Consider the following 24,267-nt stretch of genomic DNA (forward strand, 5'->3'; position numbering starts at 1 on the left):
CCAGAACCGGTCCCAATGTCCCAAAAATCTGAACCCCTCCCTCCTGCACCATCTCTCAAGCCATGCATTCATCCTGACTATTCTTTCATTTCTACTCTGACTATCACGTGGCACTGGTAGCAATCCTGAGATTACTACCTCTGAGGTCCTACTTTTTAACTTGGCTCCTAACTCCCTAAATTCTGCTTGTGGGACCTCATCCCGTTTTTTTACCTGCTCGTTCTCTGCCTTTTGGTCACCCATTCCCTTTCTCCCTCAGCAATCCTAATCTGCGGTGTGACCAATTCGCTAAACGTGCTATCCACTACCTCCTCAGCATCGCGGATGCTCCAAAGTGAGTCCATCCGCAGCTCCAGAGCCGTCATGCGGTCTAACAAGAGCTGCAGCTGGACACACTTCCTGCACGTGAAGGAGTCAGGGACATCAACCATGTCCCTGAGCTCCCACATTGAGCAAGAGGAGCATGTCACGGGTCTGAGATCTCCTGCCATTTTTAATCTTCAGCTTAAACTTAGTTAAGTGAAAAAGGAACGAAAGGTTTTTAGCCAATCACACGATTAAATGCTATCTCTAATTTCCCTTATAAGCCATGGTTTGGCTACCTTTCCCGTTTTACTTTTGCGCCAGACAGGGATAAACAATTGTTGCAGTTCATCCATGCGCTCTTTGAATGTTTGCCATTGCCTTTCCACTGTCATCCCTTTGAGTAACGTTTCCCAATCCATCATAGCCAACTCGCGCCTCATACCTTTGTCGTTTCCTTTGCTAAGATTCAGGACCCTAGTCTCAGAATCAACTACGTCACTCTCCATTTTGATGAAGAATTCTATCATATTATGGTCGCTCATCCCCAAGGGCTCTCGCACAACATAAATTTTGTCGCCCATACAGTTAAAACTACTCATCAGTTTGTCACTGTGTTGTCATTTCTCATTACGCTCACAGGTTGCTGGGGACCAATGACAGAGGAGAGTTTTCAGCTAAATTGTTTTCACAGGCCAATCACAATTCCGAAGAAGGGTCACTGACCCGAAACGTTAACTCTGCTTCTCTTTCCACAGATGCTGCCAGACCTGCTGAGTGAATCCAGCATTTCTTGTTTTTGAATCAAAAGGATCATCAGACTAACAAGCAAGCAATGAGCAGCAGTTGATGGCAAATGTTCATCCTGGAGTTTAGTTACTAGTGGTGTACCGCAAGGATCTGTTTTGGGGCCACTGCTGTTTGTCATTTTTATAAATGACCTGGATGAGGTTGTTGAAGGGTGGGTTAGTAATTTTGCGGATGACATCAAGGTCGGTGGAGTTGTGGATAGTGCCGAAGGATGTTGTAGGGTACAGAGGGACATAGATAGGCCGCAGAGCTGGGCTGAGAGATGGCAAATGGAGTTTAATGCGGAAAAGTGTGAGGTGATTCACTTTGGAAGGAGTAACAGGAATGCAGAGTACTGGGCTAATGGGAAGATTCTTGGTAGTGTAGATGAGCAAAGAGATCTTGGTGTCCAGGTACATAAATCCCTGAAAGTAGCTACCCAGGTTAATAGGGCTGTTAAGAAGGCATATGGTGTGTTAGCATTTATTAGTAGGGGGATCGAGTTTCGGAGCCACGAGGTCATGCTGCAGCTGTACAAAACTCTGGTGAGACCGCACCTGGAGTATTGCGTGCAGTTCTGGTCACCGCATTATAGGAAGGATGTGGAAGCTTTGGAAAGGGTGCAGAGGAGATTTACTAGGATGTTGCCTGGTATGGAGGGAAGGTCTTACGAGGAAAGGCTGAGGGACTTGAGGTTGTTTTCGTTGGAGAGGAGGAGGAGGAGAGGTGACTTAATAGAGACATATAAGATAATCAGAGGGTTAGATAGGGTGGATAGTGAGAGTCTTTTTCCTCGGATGGTGATGGCAAACACGAGCGGACATAGCTTTAAGTTGAGGGGTGATAGAGATAGGACAGATGTTAGAGGTAGTTTCTTTACTCAGAGAGCAGTAGGGGCGTGGAACGCCCTGCCTGCAACAGTAGTAGACTCGCCAACTTTAAGGGCATTTAAGTGGTCATTGGATAGACATATGGATGAAAATGGAATAGTGTAGGTCAGATGGTTTCACAGGTCGGCGCAACATCGAAGGCCGAAGGGCCTGTACTGCGCTGTAATGTTCTTAAAAAAAAAGTTATTTGGTAACCTTTCTGGCCATTGCTCCATATCTCTGCCCACAAAATACAGGACAATTAGACTTGCTTAGCTGCGGCCAGTTACGTTCCTAGAAAAAGACATGAACAGAAATGTTTGGTCACTGTTGATGAATGAAATTGTTGAAAAGGGTTATTAAGATTGTTTGAATGGCCTTTCTTTATATGCAGGGCAAACACATTGCTGGAGAAAGTTGCAGCTGCAGTGGAGCAGTCTGCGTTTTACAGTGCTCTTTGGGGGAGTATTTTAACCAGCCCTGCTGTGCGGTTACCTGGGATCACCTATGTACTCGCTCACCTGAACCGGAAGCTTTCTATGGAGGACCAACTTTATATTATTGGCAGTGACATCGAACTGATGGTATTGACAGGTTCATACATTAGTCTGTAGATCCTTCTTTAGATAAATCAATGTTATATCATATTGAATTACGTTTGAAAGCTATAGTAAGAATGTTTAGTTTCATTAGATAAATCAAAAAGAGTATTAGATGTGATTTTGCTCAAAATTTATGTCATGAAATCTTTTTATATCTATTATGCAAAACCTGTGCAATTATAGATAAGTGGGTTTCTTTGAATACTTAATTGGATTAACATTCTTATTACTTTCATTAGGAAAAACTTGCAATTTAAGAGTGGCTAAGTCCTCCCTATGTTAAAATGCTTTTATTCTGATGAGCATTGCTTGTTGAGCAATGGGGCTTGATATCATAGAATCACAAAAGAATACAGTACAGAAGAAAGCCATTCAGTCCGGTGTGCCTGTGCCAGCTCTCTGAAAGAACTATCAATTAGTCTTACTCGGCTGATCTTTCCACATTGCTCTGCAATCTTTCCTTTTCACATATATATCCAAGTCCTTTTTGAAAGTTGCTATTGAATCTGCTTCCACTGCCCATTAGTGCAGTACATCCCAGATCATGTGCGGCACAGTGGCACAGTGGTTAGCACCGCTAACAGCTCCAGCGACCCGGGTTCGGTTCTGGGTACTGCCTTTGTGGAGTTTGCAAGTTCTCCCTGTGTCTGCGTGGGTTTCCTCCGGGTGCTCCGGTTTCCTCCCACATGCCAAAGACTTGCAGGTTGATAGATAAATTGGCCATTATAAATTGCCCCTAGTACAAGTAGGTGGTAGGGAAATATAGGGACAGGTGGGGATGTGGTAGGAATATGGAATTAGTGCAGGATTAGTATAAATGGGTGGTTGATGGTCGGCACAGACTCGGTGGGCTGAAGGGCCTGTTTCAGTGCCGTATCTCTTTAAAAAAAAAATCATCATAACATGCGTGGCTTTTTTGCCAATTATCTTAAATCTGTATTTCTTAGTTACCAACTCTCCTACCGTTTGTTGGGACAAGCAGACTAGCACATGTCTGAAAGGTAGTGAATTTCAAGAGTGTATCTGGGGTAGTTTCCTGGAACAATATGTCCTTGAACCAACCAGGAGGGAGGCCATATTAGATTTAGTAAGGAGTAATGAGCCAGATTTAGTTAACAGCCTAACGATGTGTGAACATTTATCTAACTGCACTTGTAATATGATAAAGTTCAATGTAGTGTTTGAAAGGGAGAAATGTGAAACATGTACATTCTAGATTTAGGTCAGGTTGACTTCATTGGGATGAAACAGAGACTGTCCACAGTAAACTGGGCAATCTGTTCGTGGGTTAAACAATAGATCATCAATGGAAGTTGTTCAAAAAATAATTTAATGTAGTACAGAACCAGTTTATAGCCTTGAAGAGGCAAGAGTTCTACTCGTCAGAAAAGACACCCGGGGACAACTAAAGAGGTAAGAGACAGTATAAAATTAAAAGAAAAAAACGTGCAAAAAAACCACATCCTGATGAATGGGAAAGATGGAAAGAGCAGTAAAGGGTGACAAAGCAGATGGTAAGAGCTACAAAAAGGGGATAGGAAAAGAAACTTGAAAGGGATATCAAAATCAACAAAAAAAACTTTTACGATTATAAGGTGGTCAGAAGCAATGTGGGTCCCTTGAAAACTGATAACGGTGATGTGAATGCAAATAAGAAAATGGTGGGCATACTGAAAAATTAATTTGCATCAGTATTTACAGTCAAGGAAGAGGTCAGCATACTAAGCAACCAAAGGAAACTAATATTGAATCAGGGGCAGGGACTCAACAAAATAAATGTAAGCAAGAAAACAGTAATGGGAAAAAGTAATGCCACTAAAGAGCAGCAAATCCCCAGGACCAGATGGTTTCCATCCCAGGATTTTAAAAGAAGTAGGTGTGAATGTTGCAGATGCTCGAACTATAATCTTCCAATGTTCTCTCAATTAGAGAACCTTTTGATTGGAAAATTGAGTGTGTCACTGTTATTTGTGTAAGGAAAGGGAATTGTAGACCAGTTAGCCTAACACGGGAAATTGCTAGAGTCTCTCATTAAGGATGGGGTGACTGAGCACCTTGGAAGTTTTTAGCTGACCAGAGAAAGCCAGCATAGATTTGTAAAGAGTATGTTATGCCTGACAAACCTGATTGGATTTTTTGTAGAGGTGACGAAGTAGTGACAAGGGAATGTCTAAGGATGCTATTTATATGCACTTCCAGAAGCATTTGATAAAGTCCCTCATAAGAGCTACCAATTAGTCTTGCTGCACTGATCTTTCCACATAGCTCTGCAATTTTTCCTTTGGAATTGAAGACAGATTATTGACCTGGTTAGGAAATTGGCTGAGTGGCAGGAGTCAATGATTAGGGCTAATGGGCAGGTATGCTAACTGCAGAAGGTTTTAGTTTAGACAGGCATCATGATCAGCGCAGGCTTGGAGGGCCGAATGACCTGTTCCTGTGCTGTACTGTTCTTTGTTCTTTGTTCCCTGGTGCCAGGGTCAAGGATGTCACGGAGTGGCTGCAGGACATCCTTCTGGGGAGGGTAAACAACTAGAGGTCGTGGTCCACATGGGTACCAATGACAGAAGTAGGAAGAGGGATGAGGTCCTGAAAGCAGATTTTAGGGAGTTAGGAAGGAAATTAAAAAAGCAGGACCTCCAAACTAGTAATCTCAGGATTACACCCAGTGCCACGTGGTAGTGAGCATAGGAACAGGAGGATTGATCGATTGACCACGTGGCTGGAGGTGTAGGAGGGAGGGCATCAGATTGCTGAGGCATTGGGACAAGTTCTGGGTCAGGTGGGACCTGTACAAGATGGACGGGCTACACCTTAACAGGACTGGAACTAATATCCTTGCAGAGAGACATGCTCGTGCTGTTGGTGAGGGTTTAAACTAGCTTGCCAGGGGGATGGGGACCTGAGGGGTAGCTCAAATTGGAAGGAAGTAAAGCTGGTAACTGGTTGGAAAGTAGCAAGTGACATTAGAAGGCAGGCGAAACAAAGACGAGAATCAACTAGGCTTAGAATGCAGAATGTCAAGAAGACAAGGTTAAGGGCACTCTACCTGAATGCACACAGCATTTGCAACAAGGTAGATGACTGAAAGGCCTAAATAGAGGTAAATGGGTATGATCTAATTGCCATAACAGAAACGCGGCTACAGAGTGACCAAGACTGGGAACTGAACATTCAAGGATATTCGACATTTAGGAAGGACAGGCGAAAAGGAAAAGGAGGTGGTGTTGCATGGGATCAGTTCATTCCTAAAGGAGGATCTCAGATTGGAAGAAAAAAATGTAGAATCTGTTTGGATGGAGCTAAGAAACAGCAAAGGGCAGCAACCATTGGTAGGAGTTGTTTACAGGCCACCAAACATTCATCAGGAGATTAGAGAAGCATGTAGCATGCAGTAATCATAGGTGAGTTCAATCTGCATTTCGACCGGGTAAATCTAATGAGCACTAATGCTGTGGAGGATGAGTTTCTGGAGTGTTAGGGATGGTTTTCTAGAGCAGTATGTTGAGGAACTGACTAGAGAACAGGGTATTTTAGATCTAATATTATGTTATGAGAAAGAGCTAATCTTCTTGTAGGAGAACCTTTAGCACTGAGTGACCATTATATGATAGAATTTTACATTACGTTTGAAAGTGAGGTAGTTCAATCTGAAGCCAGGATGTTAAACTTGAACAAAGGAAATTATGAAGGTATGAGGGGCAAATTGTCTGAGGTGGTTTGGGAAAGTACATTAAAAGATATGACAGTACATAGGCAATGGATACTTTTTAAATAAATATTACATAGTTTACAGCAACTGTGTATTCCTTCAAGGTGCAAAAACGCCAAAAGTAAAGGCAATCAACAGTGGATAACAAAGTTAAGGATTGTACAAGATTAAAAGAAAAAAAGAAAAGGCCTATAAAGTTGCCAGAAATAGTAGTAACCTTGAGGATTGGGAGGATTTGGGATTACAGCAAAGGAGGACGAAGAAACTGATAAAGGGAGAATAGAATATGAATGTAAGCTAGCAAAAAATATAAAAACGTACTGTAAAAGCTTCTATAGGCTCGTAAAAAGGAAACGTTTGGCTAAGACAGGCAGTCAGGATAATTTAGAATGGAGAAATGGCAGAGAAGCTAAATGATTATTTTGTGTCTGTCTTCACTGAGGAAGATACAAGAAATCTGCCAGAATTAGAGATCCAAGGGATTAGGGGGAATGAGGAATTGAAGGAAATTGGTATTAGTAAGAAGGTTGTATTGGAGAAATTAATGGGGCTGAAGGTTGATAAGTCCCCAGGACCTGATATTCGACATCCCAGAGTGTTGAAAGAGGTAGCTTTGGAGATAGTGGATGCATTGGTGATAGTCTTCCAAATTTCGACAGCTTCTGGGGCGAATCCTGTAGATTGGAAGGTTGCAAATGTCACCCCACTATTTAAGAAGGGAGGGAGAGAGAAAACAGAGAATTACAGACCTGTCAGCCTTACATCAATCATTGGGAAAATGCTAGAATCTATTATTGAGGGTGTGATCTGATTGGGCATAGTCAACATGGATTTATGAATGGGAAATCATGTTTGATGAACCTGTTGGAGTTTTTTGAGAATGTTACTAACAGAATTGATAAAGGTGAGTCTGTGGACGTGGTATACTTGGATTTTCAGAAGGCATTTGATAAAGTCCCCCACAGGAGGTTGGTTAGCAAAATTAAAGCACATGGGACAGGAGGTGATATACTGGCATGGATTAAGGATTGGTTAACAGGCAGAAAACAGAGACTAGGAAAAAACGGGCCATTCTCGCGTTGGCAGGCTGTGTGACTGGTGGGATACAGCAGGGATCAGTGCTTGGGCACCAGCTGTTCACAATATACATCAAAGATGTGGATGTGGGAACCAAATATAGTATTTCCAAGTTTGCGGATGACGCAAAACTAGGTGGGAATGTGTGTTGTGAGGAAGTTGCAAAATGGCTTCAAGGGGATTTGGACAGACTTAGTGAGTGGGTAAGAACGTGGCAGATGGAATATAATGTGGAAAAATGGGAGGTGATCCACTTTGGTAGGAGGAACAGATGTGCAGAGTATTTCTTAAATGGTAAGAGATTAGAAAGAGTAGATGTACAAAGGGACCTGGTGTCCTTGTCAATAAGTTACTGGAAGCTAACATACAGGTGCAGCAAGCAATTAAGAAGGCTAATGGTGTGTTAGCCTTTATCGCAAGAGGATTTGAGTACAGCAGTCTTGAAGTCTTGCTTCAATTATATAGAACCTTGATTAGACTGCACCTGGAGTACTGTGTGCAGTTTTGGTCCCCTTACCTTTGGAAGGATATTATTGCCATAGAGGGAGTGCAATGAAGTTTCACCAGACTTGTTCCCGGGATGGCTGGACTGTCCTATGAAGAGAGATTGGGAAAACTGGGCCTGTATTCTCTAGAGTTTTGAAGAATGAGAGGTGATCTAATTGAAACCTACAAAATACTTAAAGGGATAGACAAGGTAGATGTAAGTAAAATGTTTCCCCTGGTTGGGGAGACTCGAACCAGGGGACATAATTTCAAAATAAGGGGGAAGCCACATAGGACAGAGATGAGGAGAAATTTCTTTACTCAGAGGTTTGTGAATCTTTGCAATTCCCTACCCCAGAGGGTTGTGGAAGCTCAGTTATTGAGTATGTTTAAAGCAGAGATTGACAGATTTCTAAATACAAATGACGTAAGGGGATATGAGGATAGTGTGGGAAAAAGGCATTGAAGTGGATGATCAGTCATTATCGTATTGAATGGTGGAGCAGGCTCGATGGGCTGAATGGCCCATTCCTGCTCCTATGTTCCTCCAAGGGTTAAGCTATGAGGAGAGATTGAACAGACTGGGGTTGTATTCCCTGGAATTTAGAAGGTTGAGGGATGATTTGATCGAAGTTTTCTAGATATTAAAGGGAACAGAGAGGGTAGCTTGGGAGAGGCTATTTGCACCAGTTGATGAGTTTAGGACGAAGAGGCACAGTCTAAAAATTAGAGCCAGACCTTTTAGGTGTAAAATTAGGAAAGGGTGGTAGAAGTTTTGATCTCTCTTCTGCAAAGGCAATTGATAGGTCAATTGTAAATGTTAAAACTGGAATTGATAAATTTTTGTTTTCCAAAGGCATTAAGGGATATGGAGCAAAAGTTGAGTCACAGATCAGCCATGATCTCATTGAATGGTAGAACAGGCATGAGGGGCTAAATGGCCTACCCTGTTCTGTGTTTTTAACTACTATTTCAAAATTCCTCATAATTTTGAAGGCCTATTAAATCTCCTGTCAACCTTTTCCCCGAGAATAATTGCAGCTTCTCTAGTAGCTTCATAAATGAATTTGCTTATCCCTGGTATCGTCCTGGTAAATCTTCTCTGGTACCATTTGTAGGGAGCCAGATATTCCAGTGAATCATGGATTTGAATAGGAGCCAGCCAAAGAAAGTCGCACTGCTGTATATGTAGGTCAGTCAAAGCACCCTTTAATGATTTAACATTCCATATAACATTAGAACAGTTTACGCAAGCATGAAGATTGTACGCATTACCTGATGCTATCATTAAACTAAGGAGTTCAACAGCAACACATCAGAGTAATCAGCTCTCGCATGGCACTAGTCGTTCATTCTGGTGCGACGTTCTTTAGGGAAAGCTTTGTTAGGCTCTCATCGACTGTGCTAGATCTGCGTGACGTCCCATCCTATGTGGTCCTTGCTATTTGGGTATTTGGGGCATGAATAAAAGTTAGGGGAGTGTCGCATTTTTGTCCAATCATCCCCAGCTCCTCACCATATCCCATTGCTTGGCCTCAGCGATGGATAGTTGTCTATTCGGTTTCTCCGTGATGTTCAACCCAGATGCAATTATCTCTTGCATGATTCCAGCATTTCTTGTCCAATCTGCACCTTCTCCTTTGTTACCTCTTGCCCCACCCCCACCTCACTTGTTTATAATCTGTGACTTTTCTAATATTTGTCAGTTCCGAAGAAGGGTCACTGACCCAAAACGTTAACTCTGCTCTTTCCACAGATGCTGCCAGACCTGCTGAGTGAATCCAGCATTTCTTGTTTTTGTTTCAGATTTCCAGCATCCGCAGTATTTTGCTTTTATTATGCAATTATCTCTTTTCGTTTTAGGGACAATTGGTATGCGTAGGCTTTATTTGGGTGCAGACCCTCTCGATGCTTTGTGTTCTGTCATCTAACTGCTTCAGCAGTCTTTGACTCCACGTCCTTCTGGTAGTTTGGCGACCATAATTGCACGCAATATTCTAAGTGTGGCCTAACTAAGGTTTTGTACAGCTGCAACATGACTTGCCAATTTTTATACTCTATGCCCCGACCGATGAACGCAAGCATGCCGTATGCCTTCTTGACTACCTTATCCACCTGCGTTGCCACTTTCAGTGACCTGTGGACCTCTACGCCCAGATCTCTCTGCCTGTCAATACTCCTAAGGGTTCTGCCATTTACTGTACACCTCCCACCTGCATTAGACCTTCCAAAATGCATTACCTCACATTTGTCCAGTTTAAACTCCATCTGCCATTTAGGTCTGAGTTGATATTTAGATTTCCCGACAGAGTTTTTGTTTTATAATTAAGTCAGTGGCTGTTTTTGGTGGTCGGGGTTCACCCCATACTGTGGCGGGTTGCAGCTTTCCATACATTTGCATAGCGTGAATCCTCATTACCCGACAAGTATTTCAAATTAAGTTCTATCTGTTAGCGGCAAATGGGAATCATGTGGAACCCGGTTCATGTTCGTTTAAAGGTGGCGTGCACCAGTTGGCTTTGTGCAGTTGTCTGAGGTCAGTGGTTTTCTTCCTTGAACAAAGAACAAAAAACAAAGAACAGTACAGCACAGGAACAGGCCATTCGGCCCTCCAAGCCTGCGCAGATCTTGATGCCTGCCTAAACTAACACCTTCTGCACTTCCGGGGCCATATCCCTCTATTCCCTTCCTATTCATGTATTTGTCAAGATGTCTCTTAAACGTCGCTATCGTATCTGCTTCCACCACCTCCCTTGGCAGCAAGTTCCAGGCACTCACCATCCTCTGTGTAAAAAAACTTGCCTCGCACATCCTCTCTAAACTTTGCCCCTCGCACCTTAAACCTATGTCCCCTAGTAACTGACTCTTCCACCCTGGGAAAAAGCTTCTGACTATCCACTCTGTCCATGCCATTCATAACTTTGTAAACCTCGATCATGTCACCCCTCCACCTCCGTCGTTCCAGTGAAAACAATCCGAGTTTTTCCAACGTCTCCTCATAGCTAATGCCCTCCAGACCAGGCAACATCCTGGTAAACCTCCTCTGTACCCTCTCCAAAGCCTCCACATCCTTCTGGTAGTGTGGCGACCAGAAATGCACGCAATATTCTAAGTGTGGCCTAACTAAGGTTCTGTACAGCTGCAGCATGACTTGCCAATTCTTATACTCTATGCCCCGACCGATGAAGGCAAACGTGCCGTATGCCGCCTTGACTACCTTATCCACCTGCGTTGCCACTTTCAGTGACCTGTGGACCTGTACGCCCAGATCTCTCTGCCTGTCAATACTCCTAAGGGTTCTGCCATTTACTGTATACCTCCCACCTGCATTAGACCTTCCAAAATGCATCACCTCACATTTGTCCAGATTAAACTCCATCTGCCATTTCTCTGTCCAAGTCTCCAACCGATCTATATCCTGCTGTATCCTCTGACAATCCTCATCATTATCCGCAACTCCACCAACCTTTGTGTCATCCACAAACCTACTAATCAGACCATCTACATTTTCCTCCAAATCATTTATATATACTACAAACAGCAAATGTCCCAGCACTAATCCCTGCGGAACACCACTAGTCGCATCCCTCCATTCAGAAAAACACCCATCCACTGATACCCTCTGTCTTCTATTACCGAGCCAGTTCTGTATCCATCTTGCCAGCTCACCTCTGATCCCGTGTGACTTCACCTTTTGTACCAGTCTGCCATGAGGGACCTTGTCAAAGGTTTTACTAAAGTCCATATAGATAACATCCTTCCTTCATCAATCATCTTCGTCACTTCCTCAAAAAACTCAATCAAATTAGTAAGACACGACCTCCCCTTCACAAAACCATGAATACTTCGGCACCAGAAAGGCCAACATTGGAATGGGTGTTTGACTGCAGGCCGGGGACCAGCAAGAGCAATTCATTTGCAGGGAAAGCATGGGGGATGGCGTAGGAGGACACAGGGTGGGGTCTCGGGTTTCTGGAGGAGCAGCGGATGGTAGCTGGGAGGACACAGTCTCAGGATAAGGGACCAATCATTTCGGATTGAGATGAGGAGAAATTACTTCACTGGAAGACCTTCTTTAGGTAGTGATTGGTAATTTATTTATTTAGAGATACAGCACTGAAACAGGCCCTTCGGCCCACCGAGTCTGTGCCGACCAACAACCACCCATTTAGACTAACCCTACAGTAATCCCATATTCCCTACCACATACCTACACTAGGGGCAATTTGCACGGCCAATTTACGTATCAACCTGCAAGTCTTTGGCTGTGGGAGGAAACCGGAGCACCCGGCGAAAACCCACGCGGTCACAGGGAGAACTTGCAAACTCCGCACAGGCAGTACCCAGAATCGAACCCAGGTCCCTGGAGCTGTGAGGCTGCGGTGCTAACCACTCCGCCACTGTGCTGCCCGTTACCACTGTGCTGCCCGTAATGACCTGCACCTGCCCACAAAGTTGGTGGGAGTGGAGACGATGAATGATTTCAAAAGGAAATTGGATGGGTACTTGAAGAAAACTTACAGGTCTGTGAGTTGTTGTGGATGATCCATCGTTGAATACATTTGCGGCTGGGTAGACAGATTTTTGGTATCTCGGAATCAAGGGATATGACGCTTGGGCAGAAAAGTGGAGTTGAGGTCTAAGATCAACCATGAATGTATTGAATGGCGGAGCAGGTTCGATTGGCATTATAGTCTACTCCTATTTCTTGTGATACGGTGGGATCTCGGGTGCCTGGAGGAGCAGGGAAGGGAATGTTGCATCCAGGGTGTGTCCTAGGTATTGTTGATACTGCAGATGAAGAGTACAAGAAAACCTGTTTGTTTACCCTTCCACAATTTAGAGGTCAATTTTCCCTCCCGTTTTCCAAATTTCCCGTTTGTCTGGCAGTTCAGATCCCAGACAAGCCCCCAATTGGTTACGGCCACCTGGTGAGGGTGGTTTGCACTGTTCAACTCCCACCTGACTGCAGCAAGTATTTTTTGGTTATGAGGGTATAACCCTAACTTGTTTTATTTGTCAAATGAACAGCTGCCTTGTGGGCGTCTCGGGAGAGACCACGGCTAAGGGAGTAAACCCTAACAGAAAATCCGGAGTGGAACCCCGTAGGCGGTCATGTGTCACCTTTGGCATGTTTCCGGCAGTTCCTGCAGCCATACCGGTGCCAAACGTCGTGCTCTGCACTCCTTTGGACCCCACCAGAAAGGCCGAGAGGGGGGTTTTGACGCTTGGGCAACTCTCAACCTCCATACATTCGCCCAGGCATGCGCCATGGAGAGGTCACTCCATAGTTGCCTCACAGCGACTGACACCACTGACCACCTCTAGGCGCTTACCCATTGTCTCTCGAGACAAGGAGGCCAAAGAAAGAAAGATGGCTGTAGGTGGGGGCTTGGGGTGGTGGTGGGTGGTGGTGTTTTGTTTTGCAAAGAAGAGTAGAGTGATGGGCCGAAAGGGAAGGATGAGTAGGCTGTGGGGTGAACTCAGGGTACTAGCTGGCGGAGGGTACGGTTACAGTCGGTGGGGGTGGCGGGGCAGGGGGGTGGGGGCCGTGCAGTTTAATTTGGTAGGGAGAAAGGTCAAGACTAAGGGTTGGGTATTCGATATCATCTTCGGGAGGAGAATGGAACTCTGCAATAATTTTTAGTTCGATTTTTGGAGGATCAAAGGCTAGAGTAGGCATTTTGATGGTCACGGGTGGATGAACAGGCGCGAGGGATTGCATGTATAAGTTTATAGTTATGTGGTCCAAGGTATTAGAAGGTTCAAGGGTCACAAGAAAGGTGTAAGGTAATGTTGGGTGGGTCATGGATGGTGCAGGCTGGAAGGTGGCAGAAGGAGGTTGAACGTAGGGAAACTTTTACCACACGTGCCATTTTGCCAAATGATGCTGTAAACCACGTGGCCATTCAAGGATCTCAGATCGATTGGGAGGAGACCAATGATGGGTGGTTTTCAGGCTGGGCGCAATGTGAGTTGCCCACAAGCTATCTGGTCATTATTTCAATGGTAGAGATCCATGGCAAAACACGGGTGAATTTTAGCATTGGTCTCATTTTAACAGTTGTGTAAAGCTGTAAATACATGGTTCACATACACCCAATTTTTCTCCGACCGCGGGAAGAAGAGCAGAGAATGCGACTCAGGGGGGCTCTTGCAGCTCAGTGGCTGATGCCGCACGCCGGCAGCACAAGAGGGAGAGGTTGCTCGGAATGAGGCCACTGGGGAAGATATTATAGAAGGCTGGCACGTCAGCACATCCTCAGAACAGGGACAAACTACCTTCAGATGTCTGAAAGTCAATGCCAGACACTCCTGGGGATGTTATGTGAGTTGGTCACTGAAATTTGTGTAATCATTCAGCATGACCTGCAACTGTGTGGTTCTGGTGAGATTCCCATGCCAGTTGCCCTCAAGATTACTGTTGCACTCAGTTTCTTTGCTAGCGGTGCTTTCCAGGGCCCAGTGGGCGACATAAGTGGCATCTCACAGGGTGCTACTTATAAGTGCATTAAAGAGGTTACCAATTCTGTCATGCCAATGATTTCATCTGTTTCCCGGTAGACAAGGACAGTCAGGCATTAAGGTCAGCGGCCTTTGGTGCCATTGCTTGTTTCCCTAGAGTGCAAGGGTTGATTGCTTGCACTATGTAGCCATTACAGCTCCCTAGTGCCAGTCAGCTACATTTGTACATTGCAAAGGTTTTCACTTTTTAAATGTTCAACTGGTTTGCGACCATATGTGAAAAATAATGCAGGTCTGTGCTCGCTTCCCAGGGCATGGAATGCCCTACAGGCTTGCTGAAAATGCGCTTCCATTGCTTTGACCGGTCTGGAGGGACTATTCAGTACACACCACAGAGCATCTCACGAATAATCATTGCCTGCTGTGCACAGTGTAACCTGTCAATGCAACATGGAGATATTTTGCATGCGGAGTAACAGAGGAGCAGCAGTTCTCCTCAGATGAGAATGAATATGAAGAGCTTGATGAGGAAGACAATAATATGATGGAGAATTTTATGGCTGTTAGGGCCATGGAGTAACATGCAAGGGACGTCAGATAACCTTATCTTTGGATGTTTCTGCAAAGAGTACTTACCTAATTAAAGCTCAAATGCATAAAAATTCAATCTCGCAGAATGTTCAAATACCCCCGCAACCTGCTTCATTGCTGTAATGTAGAAGTACGCCTCGAGTAACATCAGCAATTGCACCTGCAGTGGAGGTGAGTTTAATGCCCAATCTGTTATGAACTTCGTTGTCAACTACCTGTGTTTCCATGGTAATATTGTCTGGCATCTGGACATTTCCCCTGGAATGCAAGATGCTGCACCGTTACAGCACTTTGATTGGACCGGCATATCAAGATCGATCCGGGTTGCAGTGGAGCTGCCGCAGCTACTATACAGGGCTTGGAAGAGGGCCTACAGAACTTAAGTTGGAAGGCATGTCCGTAAGGCATGCTATGAAAAATCCTCATGAAGCAAGCAGCTGTCATTGAAGACTGAAGGCACAAACCTCATCTGAAGCATCACAATGGTGATTCTGCAAAATCCTTTGAAAGCATGTGTGTGCCAGCCATAAGGTGACAATAATCATTATCCTATTCAGATTGCTAATTTCAAATGATTGAGAATGTCTAAAAAAGTAAATCAAATAAATGTATTTCACATTATTATACTTTGTTTATACACTATCGTAAACACCCATGCCACCTTCGTGCTCATAATTCCTTTATTTTCCTTTTTTTGCCTATGTCTCGGTGCTACCCTGACATTAGCAGCTGAGGTGGGGCAGTCGGCTCATTGTGCTGCCCCATTGCCCTGGATGACCATGCTGGGTGTCCTCTGGGGGTATGGGGTCTTGAGGGCTCCATCTTACTGAGAATCTCTAGCACTGGTGCTTGAACACTCCCCCGTGGGCCTGCCTGCTGGAGGTAAGGGGGTCAGTGACGGGGGGTTGGGGGGGGTGGGGGAAGAGGATGACACTGCTTACCCTGGGGCTGTCCTGAGAGGAAGAGCTTGGGACAGCTGGCACGCACTCCTCCATCTGGGTGCATGATGGCACCTGCCTGTCACCCTGAGGGGGAGGGGCACCTGGAAGGAGGTCAAAGTTCCTCGTCCCTCTCGCTTAGCCACTGCTGCATACAGCCCATGGCCACGGCAATGGAGTGCATATGGGCCGAGTGCTCATCCAGACTTGCCATGGAGCTTGCCAAAATCTCCACTGAGGAAGTCATATGCTTATATGCCTGGGACGTGGTTTGCATGGACTCCTCCGTGGTATTCTCAAAGCCACACATGCAGGCATCAGGCATCGTCAACATATTTTCCCCATGATTTCTCTGCATTTCCAGTAGACTTCTTGTAGCCTGAAACAGAGGATCATCATCAGCATGAGGCTGAGCAGGGGTCTGGTCCCCAGCAGCCTTCTGATTGTCAGGCGACCCAGCTGCACCATGCTCCCTCAGGGACGTGTCTGTATTGTGCCCACCAGATTGTGACCCTGATTCTAATCTGAACCTCCCCCGCTGCGGACCATTTGGATGTATCTGCACAGGCAGAGGTAGAAGAAGAGGCAGGTGAGGATGTACCCTCTGAGGCATTGGCAGCAGCATCTTCAGAGCCGGTGGCTTGTTCCTCGCAGCGTTCAGCTGGTCGAATGCGAGCACCTACAGTGACAAAACAAACAGAGACACATTAAGCATCATGAGGTCAACATTTTAACACGCATGTGTTCACACATGGCTGCAACAGTAAATTAAACACCTTCACGATCCTGCCTCACTGTCAGTAATTGCTGTACTTCCTTGCTCTCCAGTCCACTCTGCTGCCTCCTTCTCTGCTGGTGTCAGTATTTTTAACTCAGGCACTCCTCCACCCATTGTGGTTTGCTTGCACTGTTTATGGGACTGTTTATCCTGCAGGAGAAGGTGCTGATTTAATGAGATATTAAGTGATGCCTCAGAAGCATTGTCCACATGCATCGACATCGCTCATTCTGGACTGTCATTTACATGCTGCATCCAAGTGCAAACATGCATGACACTTACACATTCTGCACAATCATGTGGTATTTGGCACCAAGGCTGATCTTGCATTCGAACGAATGCTATGACTGCCCGCTATCATAAACACACCCTCGCAGAGCCAAGGTACAAAAGCAGTTCTACAGCTTTGGCAACATCACTTATCCTCGCATGTCCTGAGGAAGTCATTGACATGTTTTTGACGCTGTACCGACATTTTGCATGTGACCCATGGTTTGAGACCTTTTCTGCCACCTCCATCCAGGCCACCTTGGTCAGGCGGGAGGGTCTTTTGAGTAAATCCCTTGGGAAGAGGACCACCACCTTTCTCTGATGGCCTGGAGAAGATGCAGGGAGGCATCACTGAACCGTAAGGCGGGACACTGCTTGCTTGCTGGCTGCCATGATGGTGCTGGTGTGGCTGGTGATAGTGAGAGGAGTCAAATATTATGGGGAATTGGTGCTGGTGTGGGAGAGATTGTAAGAGATGAAGGAATGAAAAAAAAACTTGATTTAAGCAAGATGAATAAAGATGTCCTAGGTGAGATGAATCCATCAATAATATTTTAGGCACTGGGTGTTAGTTGTAAGCTGCAATGCTGCTGCAAGAAAGATTGAGATACCCCAAGTGCGGTATTAACTTATCGCACTGATGATAAACTCTTCAACCTCAACTGATCGAAGGCCAAAACCAAGACAGCAACCACTTTTGGAATAGAACTATAGTATGCAGACAACGTGTACGCGTTAGTGCTCACTCTGAAGAAGAGTTGCAACACATTGTTGGCATATTCACCGAAGCCTACGAGAGCATTGGACTTGCCCTGAACACCAGGAAGACCCAAGTCCTCCACCAAACCACACCAAATGTATAAAACCCAATGCCTTAAACTGAAATTCATGAAGTGTTGGAAAATGTCCCTCACTTCCCATATCTCTTGGAAGATATCTATCCCAAAAAGCTGACATTGATGGACAGGTACACCACTGAATCCAAAATGTTAGCTCAGCCTATGGTAAATTATGTACTCAGGGTTTTGAGAATCATGATATCAGACCCAGTACTAAACTCAGTGTCTGTTGGGCAGTGGTTCTCCACGCGTTTCTTTACAGTGCTGAAACTTGAACAACTCATAGTTGCCATATCACGGCCCAAGAACAACAACATCAGTGCTGTCTTAGAATCTTGCGTATCAAGTGGGAGGACAAAAGAACAAACATGAGCATCCTCCAAGACACAGATTTGCCAAATATAGAGGCCATGATAATATCATATCAGCTGAGATGGGCAGGGCATTTTGTCAGAATGCCCACCTCAGGACTGCCCAAATAGTTGCTCTATTCAAGGCTATGCCAGGATGCCCATTCACAAGGGAGCCAAAGGTTCAAAGACAACCTCAAAGCCTCCATTAACATCAACACACAGGAAGCAGATACCCAATCATGACCAAAATGGTGTTAAGACCTTCCAACCAACAAGAGCAGCCACTGAGAGAGCAGCGAGTGAGATGGAAAGAGAAAGCAGCTCCTTGAGCCAATGGTCTGCCATCAACGCTCCGGCTGACAACCAATGCCCTCACTGTGTGAGGGCCTGCAAAGCTGATAAGGCTCATAAGCCATCTGCAAACCCAGAGCCAACATTGACATCTCGCTTCCACCTAGCCATCTGCAAGGAAGAATTTTCCTCGACATGAGGGATTGCTGATGATGACTGTTATCAAATAATTTTTAATTGAAGAGGATGATTTTACTTTGTTAAATAATTATATAAAACCTAGACCATAATGACATTTTAGTAAGTGGTCTGATTTCTGTGACTGGGGTTGACAAGTGGTTAAAAATAGTTGCTGAAATATTATTTGGTGAATTAATTGCTCTGTTTAGAGGTACTGGACCATACTTAGTTAGATTCAGCAGGAATACTTTAAACATCAATAAAAACTTGTATTTGTATAACATCTTTAACATGAAACATCCCAAGCTGCTTCATAGGGGAATTATAAAACAAAATATGAAACCCTAAAAGGAGATATTAGGGCAGATGACCAAAAGCTTTGTCAAAGAGGTAGGTTTTAAGGAGTGTCTTAAAGGAGGAAAGCGAGGTGGAGAGGTTTAGGGAGGGAATTCCAGAGCTTAGGGCCTGGGCAATTGAAGGCATGGTTCCCAATGGTGGAGTGATTAAAATGGGGGATGTTCAAGAGGCCAGAATTAGAGGAAGCGCAGATATCTCAGAGGGTGTGGGTCTGGAGGTGTTTACATTGACAGGGAGGGATAAGGCCATGAAGGGATTTGGAAACGAGGCTTCAGAATTGTACATCTGAGGGGTTGCTTAACCGGGAGCCAGTGTAGATCAGCAAGCTTAGGGGTGATGGGTGAATGGAATTTTGTGCAAGTTCGGACATGGATAGCAGAGTTTTGGATAACCTCAAGTTTACAGAGGATAGAATGTAGGAGGTGGGCCAGGGGTGCATTAGAATAGTCAGTCTGGAGGTAACAAAGGCATGGGTGAGGGTTTCAGCAGTAGATGAACTGAGGCAGAGGTGAAGCCAGGTGATATGGATATGGAAACAGGCCCTTAGTGCTATCGTGGATATGTGATTGAAAGCTCATTTCGGGGTCAAGTATGGTTCAACCTTTCAGTTGCCAAGGAGAGGGATGGAGTTGGTGGCTAGGGCATGGAGTTTGTGGCGGGGACCAAAGACTTTGGTCTTCCCAATATTTAATTTCTGCTCATCCAGTACTGGACATCAGACAAGCAATCTGACAAATTCAAGACAGTGGATTAAATGAGGTGGTGGTGAGGCAGAGCTCGGTGTCAGCAGCGTACACGTGGAAACTGATGTGATTTTGGATGATTTCGCCAGGGAGCAGCTTGTAGATGAGAAATTAGGAGATAATAGGTAGATGATTGAGGGACATCAGAGGTAACTGCATGGAAGCGGAAGAGAAGTCATTACAGGTGATTCTCTGTCTATGGTTAGATAGATAAGGCTGGAACGAGGCATGTGCAGTTCCACCCAGCTTGGACGGTGGAGAGGCATTGGAGGTGTGATCAACCATGTCAAAGACTGGTCGAGGAGGACCTGTTGCCATCACTATTCCTTAGAAAATACTTACTCTAAAGAATTATTAAATTAATTTCAATGTGTGGTGGATGTTAGATCTTTTGTGTATCTCCTTCCTCAGGCAGTGTTGTGGGTGAGATGAAGAACTGGCCATTTAGCAAAATGCTGTTGTGAATCCAGACCTTGGCACTGCTTGTGGCAGCTTGTTGAAGCAGTTGGCCTGCAGCACAGGCCAGCTTTAGTTTTTGAATATTCTGTTTAGGCAGTTAGCTTCATTGCAGGAACTGCCTTAGATGAATTCCATGAGAGTGCTAAATTTTAGTTGATTTTTAATCCAGAGTTGCTTCAACAATTATTAACTTGAACAAAAGGTTCCACTAATCTTGCTCCTGTTTTTTTTTGTTCAATTCCGTAGGTTGAAGCAGTCAGTGTTTCAGTCCAAGACTCCAGTGTTTTGGTGCAGAGGAGCACCTTGGATCTCATTCTGTTCTGCTTCCCTTTTCATCTGTTTCAGGTATAAATACTATAATTAGCAAATCTAGAAATTTAATGAATGGCACTGTTACACATAGCTGCAATATGCAAAATATTCATATTGAGTCATAGAATTTTACAGTACAGAAGAATCTCATTCGGTTTACTGTGCTTCTGCTAACACTCAAAGAGCGATACACTTAGTCCCATTACCCTGTCCTTTCCCTGTACCTTTTTAAAAAGGAGACCGTTACTTGCAAACAAGGAAGCCTTGATATAAATTCTATAAATAATGCATGGTTGTATTGCAGTATTAAAGTTTACTATTACTACTACTTTTATGAACCTAAAGTTGTCGCTCATGGTAATGGAGATAAACTTATCATACTATATTTCATTTTGATTAATGTTCCTCTAGAATATGGCACCCAGTACAGATTGTTGAATTAGGGCAACGAACGTCATGTTATTAGAATAAAAATGCCAAAGACACATTTACATGCAAGAAAAAAAATTAAGCAAGTACAAAAAGTACTGTATGGAAAAGGGGATATAACCCTTGGCCAGGATGGATTGCATCCACGCACATTAAAAGTTAGGGAAGAGATAGCAGATGCATGATTAGATAAATATAAATAATTATGCAAGGGACTAGTGCCATGGCAGTGGTGGATATCTCATGTGATTATTATATTTAAAAAGTGAAATGGAACAGGTCTAAGGAACTATATAGCTTAACCTCATTGGTAGGAAAATATTGGAACCTATGCTCAAAAATGTAATGTTAAAACATCTAGAAGCCCAAAATGTAGTGACACTGATTTCAGAAGGATGACCATGCTTGACCAACCCTCGAAGAACTAACAAAGAGCAGACAAGGGTAATGTAGTGGATGGATTTTCAAAAGGCCTTTGATAAGGTACCGTGTAGTAAATTCATGATGAGGAAAAGATGTGAAGTCAGGGGACAAGTAGCTGAATGGTTAGCAAAGTGGCTGCAAACCAGAAAACAAAGGGTGGAGGTTAAGGGTAGGGAATCAGTACTGAGGCCGCTGTTGGTCACAATTTAATGACTCGGACTCTGGAATCAAAAGTACAATTCCAACATTTGTGGAAGACACCAAATTGGGGCGTATAGTTAATACTGAGGGAGACTGCAAAAAATACAAGATGATAAACTTGCAGAGTGGGTATGTAATTGGCAAATAAATTTCAATATAGGTAACTTTGAGATGGTGCATTCTGGTGGGGTGAATAAAGAGACCTTAGTTAGACCACACTTATAGTGCACAGTTTTGGTCTCCATATTATAAAAAGGAAATAGAGACACCAGAAAAGGTGCAAAAAAGATTCAGAGGGATGATACCAGAACTGAGAGGATATATTTAATGTGAAAGGCTGAACAGTCTGGTGCTCTTTTATCCAGAAAATACAAGGCTGAGGGGCGACCTCTTTATCCAAAGAGGGTTAATAGAATGTGAAACATGGTACCACAAGAAGTCGTTTAGTCAAATAGCTTTGATGCAGGTAATGGGACGTTAGATAAGTACAAGAAGAAAAAAGGAATAGAAGGATATGCTGATATGTATTGATGAAGAGCGGCAAGTGAAGGCTAATGTGTAGCAGAGACCAGTTGGGTTGAATGGCCTCTTTCCACGCTGTAGACGCTATGTAATTCAATGTAATGGTTTGATGAATTTATAGTATTAGATTGCAGAGATTTTTTTAACTTCGCAATGCAGTCACTGTTATGATGGTCATAGTGACAGCTATTTTGCATTTGGCAAAGTCCCACAAACTAATTAGGCGCAATAACCATTTGATTGACGTGGTGATGCCTGAGGGAAGAATGTTGGCAAAGACACTGAAGGGAACTCCCAGCTCTGAAAGAATAGTGTCATGAAATCGTTAACATTTACCTGAGCCAGCAAATAGTGCCAGTTAAACATCATCTGAAACACAGAACCTCCAAAAATGCACATTTCCACAGTATTGCATTGGACTATCAGCTTAGAATTAAGTCTTTGTGGTTTGAGCCTGCAGCCAAGCTGATGTGAGTCAATTAGCAGGAGAGGGATACCTGCAAAGACAGCAATATGGATGAAGAACAATATCTTTTGGGCCATTTGATTTTGAAGCTAGGACTGGAAATGCCACAAATGTCTTTCAACATCAAACCTCCCTTCCACATTTAATGGCAATGTTTTTTCTTCCCATTTATTTTATTAGGCCACTCGCCCAGACATGATAGAGATACTGTCTGCAGCTTTACACGTAGTACTCCGCAGAGATATGTCTCTCAACCGTAGACTTTACGCATGGCTTCTTGGTGAGTTAGGGCCATTCAGATATGCATGTACTTAAAATGGCAAAAGCTCACGTACTGTGCTTTACCTCTGGCAGGTTTATATACAACCCACAGGAAGATATAGTGCATAATGGCGCAGTAGGGCGGCACAGTGGCGCAGTGGTTAGCACTGCAGCCTCACAGCTCCAGCGACCCGGGTTCAATTCCGGGTACTGCCTGTGTGGAGTTTGCAAGTTCTCCCTGTGTCTGCGTGGGTTTCCTCCGGGTGCTCCGGTTTCCTCCCACATGCCAAAGACTTGCAGGTTGATAGGTAAATTGGCCATTAGAAATTGCCCCTAGTATAGGTAGGTGGTAGGGAAATATATAGGGATAGGTGGGGATGTGATAGGAATATGGGATTAGTGCAGGATTCGTGTAAACGGGTGGTTGATGGTCGGCACAGACTCGGTGGGCCGAAGTGGGCATTTCAGTGCTGTATCTCTAAACTAAACTAAACATAATGGGGAAAAGTTAGTAGTTCAAATACTGGGATCTTTCATTGCTCCAGTAAACTAAGTTTGTTTATCTGCTCATCATAAGAGTGCACTCAATGATGTAGGATTAGAAGGTGATGAAGATGATGCACTATTTACTTAGATACAGCAACTGTATACCTGGAAAACATTGTATAAAACACTATATGCCTCTTGTACCAATGGCAAATAGTCTATATAGTACACATCATAAACTTTTTGGATGGTTTGTATTGCAGCTGTGGATAAATTAATAACTCCGATCAGGTTTATCAGTTCCTGCCTCGTAACAGTATTAGAATGCCATTGCCTATATACTTAGCTAGAAGATGTCTTGAGCTACATTACAGCTTTAACAACAGAACAAAGAACAGTACAGCACAGGAACAGGCCATTCGGCCCTCCAAGCCTGCGCCGATCATGATGCCCGCCTAAACTAACACCTTCTGCACTTCCAGGGCCCATATCCCTCTATTCCCTTCCTATTCATGTATTTGTCAAGATGCCTCTTAAACGTCGCTATCGTATCTGCTTCCACCACCTCCCCTGGCAGCAAGTTCCAGGCACTCACCACCCTCTGTGTAAAAAAACTTGCCTCGCACATCCCCTCTAAACTTTGCCCCTCGCACCTTAAACCTATGTCCCCTAGTAACTGACTCTTCCACCCTGGGAAAAAGCTTCTGACTATCCACTCTGTCCATGCCGCTCATAACTTTGTAAACCTCTATCATGTCGCCCCTCCCCCTACGTCGTTCCAATGAAAACAATCCGAGTTTTTCCAACCTCTCCTCATAGCTAATGCCCTCCAGACCAAGCAATATCCTGGTAAACCTCCTCTGCACCCTCTCCAAAGCCTCCACATCCTTCTGGTAGTGTGGCGACCAGAATTGCACGCAATATTCTAAGTGTGGCTTAACTAAGGTTCTGTACAGCTGCAACATGACTTGCCAATTTTTATACTCTGTGCCCCGACCGATGAAGGCAAGCATGCCGTATGCCTTCTTGACTACCTTATCCACCTGCGTTGCCACTTTCAGTGAC

The 24,267-nt window shown here is 44.3% G+C and overlaps 1 protein-coding gene across 13 annotated transcripts in view; it reads left to right on the plus strand.

Annotated features, from left to right (window-relative positions):
• dop1a (DOP1 leucine zipper like protein A) overlaps window positions 1–24,267 on the plus strand; it is a 555,441-nt gene that overhangs the window by 97,482 nt on the left and 433,692 nt on the right. For all 13 annotated transcript variants that reach the window (XM_068044706.1, XM_068044708.1, XM_068044707.1 and 10 more), the window contains 3 exons: window positions 2,356–2,545; window positions 20,349–20,447; window positions 22,636–22,735. In XM_068044706.1, coding sequence (XP_067900807.1) covers window positions 2,356–2,545; window positions 20,349–20,447; window positions 22,636–22,735 — 389 coding nt within the window. The remainder of the gene's footprint in view (window positions 1–2,355; window positions 2,546–20,348; window positions 20,448–22,635; window positions 22,736–24,267) is intronic.

This window comes from Heterodontus francisci, chromosome 13 (assembly GCF_036365525.1).
Source record: "Heterodontus francisci isolate sHetFra1 chromosome 13, sHetFra1.hap1, whole genome shotgun sequence".
Classification (NCBI taxonomy): Eukaryota; Metazoa; Chordata; class Chondrichthyes; order Heterodontiformes; family Heterodontidae; genus Heterodontus; species Heterodontus francisci.